The sequence below is a fragment of the Terrapene carolina genome, unplaced genomic scaffold, assembly GCF_002925995.2.
Source record: "Terrapene carolina triunguis isolate 2854851 unplaced genomic scaffold, T_m_triunguis-2.0 Scaffold38, whole genome shotgun sequence".
Taxonomy (NCBI): domain Eukaryota; kingdom Metazoa; phylum Chordata; order Testudines; family Emydidae; genus Terrapene; species Terrapene triunguis.
This window is the reverse complement of record NW_020664389.1, coordinates 1174416-1191773: the sequence shown is the minus strand read 5'-3', so window position 1 is coordinate 1191773 and position 17358 is coordinate 1174416. Positions and strand designations below refer to the sequence as shown.

Below are 17358 nucleotides of genomic sequence, written 5' to 3'. Positions count from 1 at the left end.
CCGATATTGGTACCAATGACTAGCCCCAGGAAAAGAGACAAGGGCACACTGGCTTGTTGTGAAGTATATGAAGCAACATTCTATCTTAACAAGTAGAACTAATTCTAGACAAGCTGAACAGCTGCTACCACTGACGTTTCACATTATGCCTTTTGTGGGCATTTAAAAAAAATAGAAAGGAGAAAAGGTTAGATGTTATAAGAAGGACATGGTGGAACTATACATTAATACAAAGTGGGATTTTACTGTAATGGCTACAGCAAATACTTGCTAAAAATAAAATAAGTGACTAAGAAAAAAACGCATGCCGGCGGGGAAAAAAGCCATATTAATTGGAGGTATATGAAGGAACAGTTCATTTATGTGGAAGGAAATGTCCTTAAATGGTGAGAGATCCATGAGAGTTATGGAAGTCATCCATGTATGTCCTGGTCATATAAGTCAAGGTTACTTTGTGTTCCCAATTTTTACAGTTTCCAAAGCATTTGAAGGAGATAATACCCATAACTTGCCTTCCTCCCATTTTTGAAATGTTTTCCTCCCTTGAATTTTAGATCTGAAAACATTCCTTCTCACCTATGTCCACCTAGCATAATTGAGTAGACATGTAACAAATTCTACAAGTATACTATCTTTATGTGGCTTACAATAAGAGACAGTAATAGCACCGCTTTTTCTATGAATAACACCAAATCTTCAGATTCAATAGATAGAACATCTAAAGACAGAACAGAGCTCTGATTTAGCAATTCATCCCTATTCTGCAAAGCTCTTAGGCTTGGGGATAAGTACTTGGCTAAATGGGGATGGATTAAAGTATGTGCTTAGGTAATTTACTGAATCAGGACCTTAATGTGCTGAAGATTCAGATGTCACGGATAAGCATTTTATATCTAAGTAGCAAATCCAGATTCATTTTGATCAGTCAATATCTGATTTACCAACAATATGCAGCTTCCAGAAAATACAAAGCTGACCAGTAAGCCCATATAAAAGAGATTTCTGCTAGGATTTCTTCAAGACACTTTTCTGGTAGGCGTGATGTCTTATTTATTTACATTTCTTTTTCTCTTGGGATGGTCTTGTGAGATGCAAATCTTGTCTTGTTGTCTTATGATCCCCAGTCTACATCCTTATTTCAGCATGTTTCAACACATCATATATAGTGTAATGCAGGACAATCTAAAATTTCCAGACAATCTTGAGCAGTCTCAATTTTCTTTTATTTCACATCAACTAGGCATCTTAAAATAAGACATTGGATCTTTGCATATTTTTCAGTGGGGCAGGTATTTTTTTTTTAATTATGTTTGATTTCTGAGAAATGTATTGCCAAGAACTATGTTCCATATGTATTGATTGTAGAAATATAGCCCATGCAGAATTTACTAGGCAACTAAGATAGAACTAAAGTAAGGTGTTTCCTGCAACCTGTATTTTTTTCTGCATAGTGTATATACATTATTTCTTTATAAATGAAGAGAACATTCTACATGCATTCTGCTTTCTAATAAAATCATATTTTCTAGGATTTGGATATATAATTTTTTTCATTGGGAATAAGATTCTAAATATATAGGATAAAATCAGTAGAAATTATAAGACCCTTCATCCATCTCATTATGATCCATAATTGTTGCATGTACTTGAAGTAGGCCTCATTCTAACGTGTGCCTATATGAAAAGGTTGGCAGTTAGATAGCTCCTAATTAGCACTCAAATGTATCCTAAATTGATCACTTCCAGTTGATACCTTAAAAAATAAACGTTTGACTAATTTAAATGCATTGCAAATTGAATGTCATTTTCACAAGTATATGAACACTGGTTAAGCATCATTTTTACAGAATGCAAAGGGCTGTTGAGTATTATTGTAACACAGAGATCCCTAGCTGGTCAATATGGTCTACACTTTTTCTACACTCCGATTTCCTGTCTCTCTAGCAGTCTGCATAGCTGATAGGAAAGAAGGACTCTTTCTGAGACTATCTAGTCACTAAGTGTTAGTTAGAGCTCTCTATCCGTATTGCAGATAGATAGATAAGAGCATATGTAAAGTCTCTGTGTAAGAATTATATTACATTTTTTGGCAACAATATAGAAATATAAGATATGAGGTAAGCTAAGACATATCCCTTGTCATGGGACCCAGGCTAAGCTCAGGGAGCTAGCAACCAGGCTGATTTCTGGACTGCAACAGGTCTAGAAATCAGATTGCTAAAGATGAGGGATTCCCCACTTATATGTCAGTTGTCCTGGGTTTTCTGCATTCAAATGATTACAGTTCCTAGGAACCTGATTCAGGATGTGATCTCAAGGAGAGGAAAGGGATGTTTGTTCTTTCAGTATTGGAAGATCACAACATTTTTGGGTACACAATGATTTGCGCTTCTAACATAGAAAATTTTATTAGTTACTAATTAGCATTATTTTCTGTATTGCTGTAGCGATTCAATGCTCTGGCCCAGATTTGGGCCACATTGTGTTGGACACTGTTAGAGTGCATAGCGAGCAACCACCCCTGCTCACAAATTGCTTAGAATTCATTGTCTGATTTTATGGGGGGAGGGAGGGAATCAGTAGTTTAAGGGTGGGGAGTCTTCATCTGTTCATAAACAAGGGAAGTGTAAGATAGATAGATAGATATATTTCAAATTGATTTAAATGTTTGGTGGGAGCTATTCAGGTCTGATGAGTAAGGGCCAGATTTTCATTTTGCACTAAGCCTTCTTTACATTGCTACAGCAGTAGAGAGAAGCCATAAAATGCCCATAGCTTTATATTTATACCCACTTTAAGGCTCAGTACCCTGCCAGAGTGTTGTAAAGGGGCCATAGTGCAAATAACAATCAAGCCCTATGTTTTACTTATTGCTTCTGCTGAGGTCAGTAAAGGTTTTTTGCCAGCGAGAAGCTGTCCATTTATTATGTACTCATAAACAAATGCTCTTTTGAGATTTTATGGTACGCATACGTGCTTTTAGGCCAGATAAGCAGCTGCAGCGACTGAATGCTTTGAAGGTTGTAAGAAATCAGGAGCAAAACTGTTGAATGTGTTCCAGTGTTAATCATTGCTAATTGGTTTTGCTTTTTCTTCAGTGACTTTTTGAAAGGAGGGATCATGGTAATTAATAAAGTGTAATGCATTCTGATACCATAATGATGGAGGTTAAGACTCTTTTAATATTTTTTTAGGAAAGATGGATCAAAAGAGCCAATAGTGGAAATGAGAACAGAGGATGAAAGAATTACCAATCATGAAGACGGGAGTCCAGTAAATGAGCCAAATGAAACAACACCACTCACAGAACCTGAGTATGTAGCCTGGTATTTCTAACAGCTTTTCACTAACTATGCACTGCCTGATTAGAATGAATAGACTTTCAGCTATGTGCAAGAAAAAAAAGAAGCACGGATAGCATTGTGGGATATGTTGGTACGCTCTGTTTATCAGTGTATTTTGTTTTAGCAGCGACCGTTTCAGGAAGGAGTGAGCATCTCCATCCCTTTACCACTCACTTGCCTAACTCACAGCACAACATAAGTTGTGCGTTGTCCAGCCCTTCCCTGCTGCTGTGAGATGGGAGGTGGCAGTGGTAATTTCAGACCCCTGCCTTTCTTTTCATTGCTTCTGGCATTGAGGGTGGAAAGAACTAGGAAAATTGCATGCCACATTCCCTTTCCTGTTACCCCGTGGTCCTAGAGATACACTCCAAATGAATGCTGTCCTGCCCAAGCTGCATCCTAATGCTGCTTCTGTGCCCTCTGTGAATGTAGGTCTTCTCTGTTTATCCCCATCATCTCACCCCACATATAGTCTACAGTTGTGTAACTTGGAGCCCAGCTGCCTGTGCAAGGCCATTTGGTATAGCTGGTGGAACTGTGCTCAGATATTGGCTCCTCTGCTGAGTTGCTCACTTCCCACCCCTCAGCTTTATTGCTGGAAGTTGCATGCTGAGGAGCAGCTGAAGGAGCTTTCCAGGATGGCTACAAGGACCTCACAGTCTGTGGTGGGTTCAAGAATCAAGGGGATGTCCCAGGGTTGCTGGCCCTTTGAAGGGGAAATGGGGCCTCAGTGCACCTGTGCCAAGATCCGCTCAGTTCCCCAGAAGGGTAGGTAGCAATGAATGAGTTAATTAAGTCAGGCCAGGTCTGGGGATGTAAGGGAGGAATAGAGACACATGGTGTAGTCTCTAGGGAAGGGAGCTGGAGTACGAGCCTAATATTTGAGCTAGGAGTGTTAGGCAGAACAAAAGCCTGGGGAGTTGTAGCTGCCTGGAAAAAAGCAGTGAGTGCTGCAGGGAGTAAGAATGGCTCCTGCAGGAAGTAAAAGGGTCTGTTTGATTATACGCTAGCTCTGGGGATGAGGACTAGGGACTCCTAATTCTAGGAGAGAGACTGAACCCAGCTCCAGGGAAGAAGATTAATGGGCTCCTGACTCAAAGAGAGAGGAGAGTGAGGAGTTTTAGTGAGAGTCAGAGGCTGGAGCAGGGAGAAGGTACAGACAGGCCTTGCATCTTCTCCAGTTGCTCAGAGAGCAGGACAAGATAGTCCCTTAGGGAGGAGGGGCTGGGCCCAGCTGGAGTCTGGGCAGAAGACACTTTATTTTGAATGTATTTGAACTCATATAAAGTAGAACTTCAGCAGGGTGCTTTTGTCTCATACCTTCTGGATTGTATGGAATTCTTTAAGGGGCCCTGCCCAGAAGGGGAAACTGAGGCAGGGCATTGCAGAGCTATGGTTTGCCAGCAGGAGGTTCTCTGGAGGCAATTGTCCCATTACAGGGGGGAAGAGCTATTGGCTCCATAGAATCCAAAAGTCTGAATTCTGATGGGCACCAGATTCTGGCCTCTGTTTTACCTATTATAGCCAATAGAGCAAATTCAGTGGAGCAGCACTGTTGCTATTACCATTTTAAATAATCTCTTCAAGATGTGTGTAGAGTGTGTGACTTGTTTTATGGTAGATCACAAATGAATGTGACACTATTCAAAGTCAGCCACTGAGTTTTCATTGTGATGAGTATTTGTGATGTGCATATCTTTTTCTTCTCTTGAAAATTGGGTTTACTTGTGAAAATTGACTGATATTTAAACAGCTAGAATGGCAGCATAATTACTGGTACTGGGGTCCTAACCATGTGAACCTAAGGAAGACAGATCAATTACTAAAGAAATTCATCCAGAAAGTAATGGCCCGTGAGTCTCAAAGATGGATTTATATTTATGGAAGAAGAGGCTGAGCCAAAGCCTCTGTGATCTTTGGGTGAATGAGAGCAAAAAAATCTCTCACTGCTGTGCAAAGACCCTTAAATAGTAAGTGGGTGTAGAGACAGAAACCAGCAAACTGTATATTTCTATAGAAAATAAAATAACTTTTGTAAAGGAAAGCAATTTCTTAATCGCTGTCTGTTTCTGAAAATACAGAAAAGGCTTCTTACTTGCCATCAAGTAGAACTGCAAAATGTAAGAGTCCCTACACAATCAGGGAAGATCCGGTGCTACTGACTGCCATTGATGTTTGTGGGGAAAAGCTAGGGGATTCTAATGAGAATTGATGTATGTTTCTTTTTTAAATAACCTGTCTGAAGAGTTCAAGCTTCAGTTAATAGGCCAACTATAAAAAAGAGTGTATAGTTGGCATTCAGCTGGATAACTTAACTGATATATTCAGCAATACTAGTTTATTGGTCCACTGCAATACAGATTAAATTTTTGGGGGGAAGAGATGAGATACTACAGTGAGGAGTGCTATAGAAAACCCATACCTATCTAGATAGTCCGTTTCTGTTGGGAATACATCAGTGAAAAGCTTTCAACAAAAAACAACTGCAGCAGAATTGATCACTGGATAATTCTGTGTTCCTGAACCGTGTTATGGCATAACTGTGTAACTATATAATATTACTGCAGTTGTTACTGTGATGAGCATTATAGAAATGCTTAAGATAGAACACAATTGATGGGACTTCATCAACGATATGCTGACAGTGTAAACTAATGTGGAGAGTACATACTGTTACACAAAAACAGTCATATAGGCTTAGTATACTGGGACGTACTAGCAGCCATTAATGACAGAAGAGCCAAATTGCAGAACATCCTGAAGACTACAGTAAAAATTGTTTGACTAGATCTTTGAGCCCAGCTGAGCTGCACTCTGCACAAAACTTGATGTGAAAGAGGCGAAGGTTACTTCATGCCCATCCCCGATTCTGGGATTGATTGGGAGCTGGTTTGGTCTCCAGCCCAAGTTAGAGCATCCGTAAGGCAGCTCTAACCTCCTCTGGCTGCAATGACCCCCAGTGGGTCATTTGGTAGCCTGGAATAGCTGTAGCAAAGGGACACTCTAGGCACAGCCCTGTCCTCTTGCCATTATCTCCTACACAAAAGGTGGGGTTCAAGAGAGTGGCATAGATCCAGCTGCACTGTACCAACCTGCCTGGAACTTGGAGGGAGGAGCACATATTGCAGGAGGGAATAGTTTAGAAGGGGAGTCCGTGCCCATGGCTAGGATGCTAGCTGCAGGTGCAATATCTCTGTAAATACTTCCCTTTATAAAGAGCTGTTTAGTTGTAGAAACATGGATTTCTCTCATATATTACACAGCACATGGTGTGTGAAACATAGTGGCAGTCAGTCTAATGAGACCCACAGCAAGTAAGAGAGTGATTGAGAGGTAAACAACGCAGTGTCTAGAAATAGAGCTAACAGGCAGCGTGGAGAGACTCAGGCCAGACTTGCATAAACATGTGGCAGCAGGAATTGTGTCTTTATACAGAGCTGACCATGAGGGACAAAGATGAGAAATGAAGGGAAAGCTGTTTTTACTTTCTCATTGCAGGGGTGGGGAGGAGAAGGATGGAGAGTTAGTACACAGTAAGCTGCACACTGACTGACCGTGTCGATCCTGCTACTGCGAAGTAAAAGTTTCATACTGTGCTTTGGTCTAGACCTGCCTCAAACAGGACTAGATCAAACAGGATAGATCTCAAACAGGAGTAGATCAAATCACACTAGGGAACTTTCAGTGTGCGGTACCAGGGTCCACACAGCCAGCTAGTGCACTGTAGACTTGTACCCTGGCTTGCTGTTCACTAACTCTCCATCTAGACTAGTGGTTCTAAACCAGGGGTATGTGTACCCCTGGGGTACACAGTGCTCTTCCAGGGGGTATACAACTCATCTAGATATTTGCCTAGTTTTACAACAGGCTACATAAAAAGCACTAGCAAAGTCAGTACAAACTAAAATTTCATAGACAATTGTTTATTTATACTTCTCTATATAGTATACATTGAAATGTAAGTACAATATTTATATTCCAATTGGTTTATTTTATAATTATATGGTAAAATGAGAAAGTAAGCAATGTTTCAGTAACAGTGTGCTGTGACAACTTTGTATTTTTATGTCTGATTTTGTAAGTATTTCAGTGAGGTGAAACTTGGGGGTACACAAGACCAGTCAGACTCTTGAAAGGGGTACAGCAGTTTGGAAAGGTTGAAAGCCACTGATCTAAACAAGCCCATTGCTGCAAAGAATAATGCCTGAAACACTGGGACAGCTGATAAAGGTGTCTTGAGTACTCTGATCCCAGACAGAATGAAACTGTGAAGAGAAATTGTTTGAGATTATTACTCCAGTTTCTGAGAAATGGATTGTCTGGAGGACTAGAACTCTGAAAGGTGCATTTTGTAAGGTAGAGCATACCTCACACTCGCCCCAGACACCATGCCTTATAATGCAGCAGAATTCAAATGATTCAGCACCAAATGGGAATTTGAGCACAAGAGGTCTTCCCCCGAGTACCCACAAACCAATAGGAAAGCAGAGTCAGCAAGAAAGACAACCAAGAGCCTGATAGCAAAGGCAAAGAGGCAGGAAGGGATCCATACCTGGCAATGTTGGATCATTGAAATACACAGTTCCAGGGACTACATAATAGCCAAGCACAGATGCGAATGGGTTGGAGAATCAAGTCCTCTGCCAACAGCAGTAACACAAACCAGTGGGAGACTGGTTTGAAAACCAGCCAACTTAAAGGACTATGAAGCCTAACAGGCTGCAATGGACTGGCAGTAAAGCACATGTCCCTAGCGTGGGTTCTGTACTAATAACCTCTGGTCCAAGAAAATCAGCACATGCTTGCACAAAAGCACAACAACAAATCTTAAAGAAAAAATGTAGCAACTTACATGGAGCTTGAAGGAAGGAGCCCAGGTTGTAGAAAGGAAGAGTTTGGAGGAACCACCTGGAACTCAGTCAGTCATGGCTATAATGCTAGATTCAGTTACAATATCCCTGTAAATAGTTATCTCAGTAAAGAGCCAGTTTAATTTTAGAAACATGCAGTCCTTTCATATTATTACCCATTACAAAACACATGAAATATGCACCAGCCCTATGCTAACTTGGTATTTCCTAATCCTCAGGTAGTCAGCTAATCAGGGTTTCCAACCACTTTGTGATTACAGACCAGCACAAAGCAATCATAGTGGCGTCCAGGATAAAAGTGTTTAATGCTAGGCAGTTCAAAGTCTAGTGTATAGTGATGGAGGAGGCTCAGATTACACTCTTCTCTATACACAAGTACCCTGGTTATCAAGAAGGAAAGTGTTGCAAATAGAGTTTGAGCTGCACAAAGGAATCAAAGTCTTGTTCTAGTTAAATCACTTTATAGAAGGGCAAAAGCTAGTTGTCGAAGCCAGAGTACTTGGCAGATGTTTTCTCCTGAATGATCTTAATATAAGTATGCAGGGCAAATGCTTCACAATTTTTGACTGGGTGGAGGGGAAATAATAACATTTAAACCTTGTGGGGAGAATGGGCTGAGAATCACAACCTAGTTTCATTCTGTCTTGAAACCATTTTTTCCAAAGATTATAAAGATGTAATTTGTCATCTCCAAAAGAAATCCTAATTGAATATTGAACCAAGATGAAATTAAAATTTGCAGAGTACTTTGTACACAGTGAGAGGGATAAGAAAGGTTTGAGCACAGTTAGCATTGAGACACCCTTTGCCTTGGATATTGCAGATCCTGATATCCTCATGGGATTTGAGATCAAATTTATTGAATTTAATATGTGATACCAGCAGTAAAAACCCAGTTGCACTGTCTTCCATTGGTTGATTTTGGAGTTGTGCCAGGGTTGACCTCTCTCACTAATAAGGCAAGGAACTACTTACTTCCACACACAATCATATGTCTTTGTGAGCTAGTATTGTCATCAGTCACATGAAAAGTTATTAAGCCATGGTATTTCAATAGGTTTGGGATTGAAAATAGACCACATATGACTCTTAGTTCAGTTATGCCCCACCAGGATAGCGAAATAGCAATGGCCATACTAGGTCAAACCAATGGTCCATCTAGCCCAGTATCGTGTCTTCTGACAGTTACCAGCGCCAGATGTTTCAGAGGGAATGAACAGAACAGGGCAATTATTGAGTGAAACATCACCTGTTGTCTGGTCCCAGCTTCTTGCAGTCAGAGGATTAGGGATAGACAGAGCTTGGGGTTGCAGCCCTGAGCATCTTGGCTAATAGTCATTGATGAACCTTGCCTCCATGAACTTACCTAATTCTTTTTTAAACCAAATTGTACTTTTGGCTTTCACAATATTCCCTGGCAATGAGTTCCACAGGTTGACTGTGTGTTGTGTGAAGAAGTACTTTCTTTTCTTTGTTTTAAATCTGCTGCCTATTAATTTCATCCGGTGACCCCTGGTTCTTGTGTTATGTGAAGGGGTAAATAACACTTCCTTATTAACTTTCTCTGCACCCATCATGATTTTATTGACTTCTATCATATCCCCCCTTTGTTGTCTCTTTTCCAAGCTGAACAGTCCCACTCTTTTAAATCTCTCCTCATAGGGAAGCTGTTCCATATCCCTAATAATTTTTGTTGCCCTGATCTGTACTTTTTTCCAGTTCTAATATATCTTTTTTGAGATGGGGTGACTAGAACTGCATGCAATATTCAATATCGTGTATGTGTTTATCTATATACATTGGCATTATGGTATTTACTGTCTTATTATCTATCCTATTCATAATGGTTCGTAACATTCTGTTAGCATTTTTTACTGCCAATACACATTGAGCGGGTGTTTTCAGAGAACTATCTACAGTGACTCCAAGATCTCTTTCTTGAATGGTAACAGCTAATTTAGACACCATCTTTCTGTAGCTATTGTTGGTATTTATGTTTTATGTGCATTACTTAGCATTTATCATCACTGAATTTCTTCTGCCATTTTGCTGCCCAGTCACCTAGTTTTGTGTGACCCCTTTATAACTCTTCACAGTTAGCTTTGGACTTAACTGTCTTGAGCAATTTTGTATCATCTGCAAACTTTGCCACCTCACTGTTGAATCCATTTTCCAGATCATTTATGATTATGTTAAACAGCACAGGTCCTAGTACGGATCTTTGGGAGACCCACTACTTACCTCTCTACACTGTGAAAACTGACTATTTATTCCTACCCTTTGTTTCCTGTCTTTTAACCAGTTACTGATCCATGAGAGGACCTTTCCTCTTATCCCATGGCTGCTTACTTTGCTTAAGAGCCTTTGATGAGGGATCTTTATAAAGGCTTTCTGAAATATTCAAAAATAAGCAAGAGCAAACTTCTCTCTAATTCAAGAACTAACTAATTAAATGTTACAATTGTAGTTACTTTGTGAAAAGTGAAGTGAAGATTTTTTTATATAAATGCAATAACACATGCAACATGACCATTTTTGTATATTAATAATATTGGAAGAGTTCTAATATAATTTGTCATACCAATGGGTCATTTCTGATGCATGGATTACAGTCCTGAAATAGTTGAAAACGATTAATACCTTGGGAATTACACAGTTAAGGCCTGATCCAAAGCCCAATGAAGTAAATGAGTCTTTTTATGACTGTTACGCAGGTAGCATTATTTAGTTACCTTAGGAAACTGAAAAACTATCACAGATAGCCATGATAGTCTTTTTGTCATTACAATAGGTTGCAAACCTAGAAAAAAAGTTAATGATTGCTTTGCAAGTAAAAGCATTTGAATTCCAATGGGAAAAATATTAATTCTGGAAACTACAACTTAACATTTGAAAGTAATTTAAGGCATACAGGAAAACTCCAAACCAACAAAAATTTTTGCATGCACTTAAAATAAAATTAAACATTGTCAATATCTTGTGAGATTTTATTTTGTTATTAAATTGATTACAACTGGAGTTGTGGATTTTTAAAGTATATATCAAACCTAAAAAACAAGCTTGTGAAGATGTTGAATCAAAGAAGGGATTCTTTAGATTTGTCAAGTGTTCTATGTTTCTTTCTTTCTCCTTTGTAATTAAAGCCATTCTATAATCTTCTCAGACCGATCTTTAAAAACATGGATATCTGAGTTCATTTCCGTACATTCATGGGGGTCACAGGAACTTTTCTATTTGAAATAGTTTGCAATTGTTAGTGACATACTCCAAGTCTACTACTCGTGCATAATCAGTTTCTATTTAATATCTCACCTAATCTACCTGTCTCTTGCCCAATCACTTGTGTGTTGAGGCATTTCCTTTCCTTCAGCTTCTCAAAAATTATTTTAGATCTTCATCTTCAAACTCACAAATCCCCTCCTTGTCTTGTCTTTGTTGTATTTCAGGTAATTTGTGTTCATATTTTAACCTTTTGATAAATTGTTTTTTCCTTGTTCATTTCAGCAAGTCTAAATTTCATAAAACCAGGGATTGGGGGATTAGTTTGTCTTTATTGATATTAGATACTGTGATTATAAGGTTTTCCGAATAGGTTCTTCAAACAGGCTTTGAACATTACCTTGATGCTCCTAGAAGAATGCAATCTAAACTAAAGGATTTAGCAATTTTCTTGAATAAAATCAGATGTCTCATGTTCTCCATTTAAAAATATTCTTCAAAACAGAACCGTGATTTGCAACCAATATGCTTGCAACCACCAGCAGCCCCCCTATCAGAACCCTCCCCCCCAGTGCCTCCTGCCCGCCAGCGAGCCCTGCCGATCAGTGCCGCCTCCTCCTCCCTCCCTGCTGCAATCAGCTGTTTTGCAGCATGCAAGAGGTTCTGGGGGGGGAGGGAGAGGAGTGAGGACGCAATGCGCTCAGGGGAGGGAGCGGAATGATCGTGGAAGAGGTGGGGCGGGGGCGGGACGGGGTGGGAAGAGGAGTGGGTGGGGCCTTGGTGGAGGGCATGGAGTGGGGGCGGGGTCTGCGGTAGAGCTGGGGGCGAGCACCCTCCTGGCACATTGTAAAGTCGGTGCCTGTGCCAACCTGCACTAGCTACCTGCATTGCAGTGCGTTGTAGGGAGCAGACTCCACAATTTTAGCCCTTAGAGGCTTTATATGAATGGATACTGCACTTACATTTTCTTTAAAAAACAGTTCGGTGCTTATAATATAGTTCTTTATATGTATATAACTATACATATAACAGAAATAACTGTTCTTTAAAAAAACAGTTTGGTTCATTATTTTAAGTGAATCATAGCTTTTTCTCATTTTTCTCACAGGAAACTGCCACTAAAAGAAGAAAATGGGAAAGAAGCTTTAAATCCAGAAACTATAGAAATCAAAGTTTCTAATGATATCATCCAGTCAAAAGAAGATGATAGCAAAGCATAAAAAGATGACTACAGCTGTCCAAAAAAAGTATTTGGATTGGAGTAACCCCGTGACCAAAACTCTACAGCTGACCTTAATTTCTTGGGCAATTTAAGCTTGGAATAGTTAGTACACGTGTACATATGATCAAACAACTTCTGTCTACAGTACCTCTCTATTTTGTTTTGTTAATGTTTTAGTATGTAGTCCTGGCTGACCACAGTCCCTTGGTATCAGTTTGAATCTGCAGAAAAAGTACTGTAATTTATTATATTACAAAGGTGATCTATTTATAAAACCACTTTTACCAAGCTACCCCCAGCCACAGACAATACAACAAATAGCTCCACATCCTACAATGCAAGCTAAATACATGAAAGAAAGTGCCATATACTCCTGTATTTGTTTCCATTGGTAATAGAGCAAAAGATTTAGGTGGCCTTTAAAAGAAGAAGGGGGAAAAAAAATCAATCTCAGTATGAAACTTGAGACAGAGGGCTGGCAAAGGTTGAATAGCCACCGCGGCTGTGTTTTGCCATTTGACAGAAAATAGAAAGACTGACTATTAGATGGTGACAGACCTGCACATTGGTTTTAAAATATAGTACAAGGTTAATAAACATGATGTACAGATTTAAAACAAAAATGGTTGAATATTTTGCAGAAAAAAAATGGTCTTGTCTGAACTATATGAGTGTTTGACTTTGAAAGGCAACTAGATTTTCAGATATTCTGTGTTAATGTTTGGGAGATCGTGTGTGAACTAAAATGTGGAAACATGTTTTTTTGTGTGAAAAGAAAACTGATTTATGATAATAGCTTTTGGCTTCAAGTGAAATCTTAAAATAAACATGAGCTCAAATTAGTTGCCTCCATGTACTTATAGATATATATCATTCCTTCTTAGTTTTAACCACCTAGTCAAGGAATAAAGTGTTGCATTTCAGTATAACAAAGGAGTTGTTCACCCCAACCCAGTAGGCATGTTGTTAAACAGTTGTCCTTAACACAGCACTTGTTTTGTAGCATAGAAATAATAATTGCATATCCTTTGTATTATAAAAAAAAAACATATCAAGAAAGGAGGAAGAGAAGAACTTTGACTAAATGGTTAAGAACATTATCAAATGATTAAATTTGCAGTATCCAATAGTCTAAATATTTTAAGCTGCATAGTCTCCAAGACAATCACTTTTACTTATGCTGGGTGTGATAGCTATAAACTATTGTGATCAAATAATCTACTTCCTTTGGTGAAAAAATAATTGTCCTCTATTGACAATTGATTTTACATTATTACTAATTGGAGGAATAACATTTTGTGCCCAGTCCAGCCCTCAGTATCCATCATCTTCTATAATAATCAAGCCTTGACTTTGGAAAAGGCAGACATAGCAAATGACCACTAACTAAAATATCTACTCTTCAGGGGCAAGTTGTGGATCATCCCATGGTAGAACTGCTCCATAACTGAATGCAGACCTGTTATATGAAAGTTTAACTCTACTCAATGGAGTGACACCCACATCTAAATTTGGTTCATAGTCATAGTATGCAACTTTTAATTGATATGGGGTTATCATGGCCAGGCAGATGACTTTGTGGTCAACTTGGATTAAAAAAAAAATGTGGGAAATTACCTGTAAGTTGGGAGAATGATTATTTAGCCTCCCTACTGGTCTAATCACTAATGTGTTTAGTGGAGCTCCTGCTGCAGATGTGTTGAAATTCATGGCCCCTGGCTTCCTTTCCTTGGGTTGCTTCTAAAATTGACACATTAGTCAAGAAGAACCCAACAATTTTGAAAAAAAAATTCTTTAAAATCCTTCTTGGCCATCACTTAGGGAAGAATGCACAATGAGTCAAGATGTCAGGGCAGATGGTTGATATGGTTGGGGAAATATGTTAAAACAGAATCATGAGACAAGAATGGGGTAGTGGAGGTAGCACTGGAATATGGAGGCTGTGAAAGATGATCTATGATTCTGCTGCAAGTCCGTCACTTATAATGTTCAGCCAATGCCTCTGGGTCAAGGTAAGCTGAAGAGATGGCTCCTCAGAAGCCTGCCTTGTTGCTCTCATGCACTGAGCAGGTAGCAGCACAATCAGCCTGCTAATTTTCTCCTTCGTTTCTTTCTGGAACTGAGTAGTCACTGAGAATCCTTAGTAAAGTGAATGGGGCTGGCCCCTAGTCTGTAATTGACAGAGCCACTCCCCATACAGAATACGTACTTCTCCCACTGGCAAAAATGCTCAGAGCCAGAGTCCTTTTCAACTGATGCCCTTTTTTGTGTGAGTGTGTAACCAAGCAGTGTCCTGGACCGTTCAGATAGCTTGAGGTAAAGGGAGGGGAAACACAAGGTTCGAGCAATTGTAGGAGAATAGGCTGGTGGGGCTCAAGCATCGAGGGCTGGGGCAGGGAGGAAAATAGTCAGTTAATCCTCTTGGTGGGACATCATCTGTGTATTCCACCTTCTCTACTGTCACCTTCCCCAACAGTAGTTTATCCAAGCTCATCAAGGAAGTAGGGAACTCCATTCCCTTCGTGCTTCTGCCATTAGAGTGCCAGATCCCGTCACTCTTACTCATGCTAAGTAAAACCTCACTATGCAAATAATTCAGTGTGAAACCAGTGGGCTGATTCACACAACAAGGTACCTTTGCACTGTAAGCAAGGGTGGCAGAATCCAGGCCAGACTATAGTTGCATGCCAAGCGGTTATTTCCCCCTGAATCTTGTAAGTGGCTTCTGTAGCTGCAAAGCCCCAGACATTTCCTTGGTCCTTCATCTGTGGAGACAAATTTTGCTTGGATATGGATCTAAATTGGGGGGAGAGAAGTAAGGAGGGAAAAATAAGTGCAAAGGGATCTGAAAATCTAAAAGGCCTATACAGCATGTTTATTATTACTATGATTGTACAACTCTTTAAAAGTAAAAAAAAAAAAAAAACCCTACAAATATATTTTGTTATTCAATATATTAATGGGAGCAAAAGCATGTCTGAGTACACTACATTACACAACTGGTATTCCCAGAAGTATTTATTTTTCCTGAAATTATTTCTCTTGCCCGGGGTGCTGTGTGATGGTCTGAGAATCAGATGGAGCTAAATTAGTGATAGACTATTCCAAGTGTACTCTTCGATTTGAAGATTAATAGGTTTTCTCTTGCTCTTGTCACTGATGCCATGCAGGAGAAATGCAAAATTATAACTGTTTTTTTTACATTATGAAAGAATGAGTTGAAATATCTCTCTTTACTAATGTTTCCAAACGAGGGACAGCTTGTAGTTTAAATTGTAAGATATGTGTAGAACTGGAATAACAGCCTTTCTTTGTTTTTCTTTCTTATTATAGACTGAAAACATATCTGTATAAATGTCACTTTTACTGTCTGAAAGTAATTTTAAGTGTTAGTATGAAATGTCAGAAGAGTTGACTGAATATAACTATTGGTAAAAGTAACCTGAATCGTTACACTGCTTTAGTTTGGGGAAGGAGGCCAAGAAGTCATTTAAATTTTTGACAGTTCTTGGCAGGTTACATGAAACATGGCAAAGACAATCTCTATTCAACAACAGAAAAAGAGAAAAAGACTTAAAACTGCTTAGATTTTTTTTTAAGTAGGAGATTCATTTTGATTTAACACAATATTTTTTTAAAAAATTATTTGCAATTAAATTTTTGCAATTTATTCTAAAAATATATTATGGAGAGTATTTTTGTTGTCCCTTCCCTCTTGCCCCCAGTAATTTATTGTTTTTCGTGGGGCCCCCAGAAATATTTACTATTCTCTTGATGCTAATGCCTGATGTGACAAAGCTTAATTTATTTAGGCCCTAACCTTGCAAGCTATTTTGCAGGGTGGGCAGAGCCTCCACCCATGCAGCACCTCATTGACTTCAGTGGGGATGTGCATAGGCAGAAGGTTCTACTTGCTTGGAACAGTTTGTGGGATCAGGGTCTAGTTTTTATCTTCTTCATAGATATGTAGAACTTTAGCATACAATGACAGTCATGTAGACAGGCTGTTTTGACAACAGTTCATAGCATAGTAAATTCCACTTGACATCTTCAATCTTTGAACTGATGTTTATCTGAAAAGTGGCTTTCTTTTCATGATGGTAATGAAATCGATCGAGTCCTTATTCATTTAAGTGCCAATCATTGAACTGTAGTATTACGATCATGTTATTTTTTCCGTTTCTTAGAGCAGATAATCAAGATGTATTTGTGCCTTTGAATAGCATGCCACTCTGCTTTATTAAAAAAAACAACAGCAAAAAACTTCTTCAATAATTTACCTACTAATCCTGTTTAGAAGATGTGAAATCTTTACATCATTTCCTCCTCAGAAATGTAAAATATATCTAAGTTAAGCTGGCAATCATATTTTTCAATTCACTTTAATATTTAAAACCCCAAACCTGTAAAAGATTTGGAGAGGTAGCACTTTTGTTCCAATTTCCGGGAGCCATTGTTAAATGCTTTTGCAGTAGGTAGAGAATGGTGTGTTCAGGATTTAGGTAGGGAAAGCCATTGTCTTGCGTGGGGGTACTTGGACCCGCTTTTTTTTGAGATTCATCTAGGGATCCTCCACACTGTTATTAGTCCTCCCATTCCCTCTAAAATGTTCACGACCACTTTCGGGTCTGAAAGGAACCCTGGAATCTCTTCCCACCATTTTACTTTGAGTAAAATCTTTGTGAATGTTACCTTGCAGAAA

At 39.1% G+C, this 17358-nt stretch overlaps 1 protein-coding gene across 1 annotated transcript in view; it reads left to right on the top strand.

Annotated features, from left to right (window-relative positions):
* NCAM2 (neural cell adhesion molecule 2) overlaps positions 1-12654 on the top strand; it is a 242275-nt gene extending 229621 nt beyond the window's left edge. The window contains exons 17-18 of the mRNA XM_024212344.1: positions 3195-3314; positions 12543-12654. Coding sequence (XP_024068112.1) covers positions 3195-3314; positions 12543-12654 — 232 coding nt within the window. The remainder of the gene's footprint in view (positions 1-3194; positions 3315-12542) is intronic.
* Positions 12655-17358: the final 4704 nt, after the last annotated feature.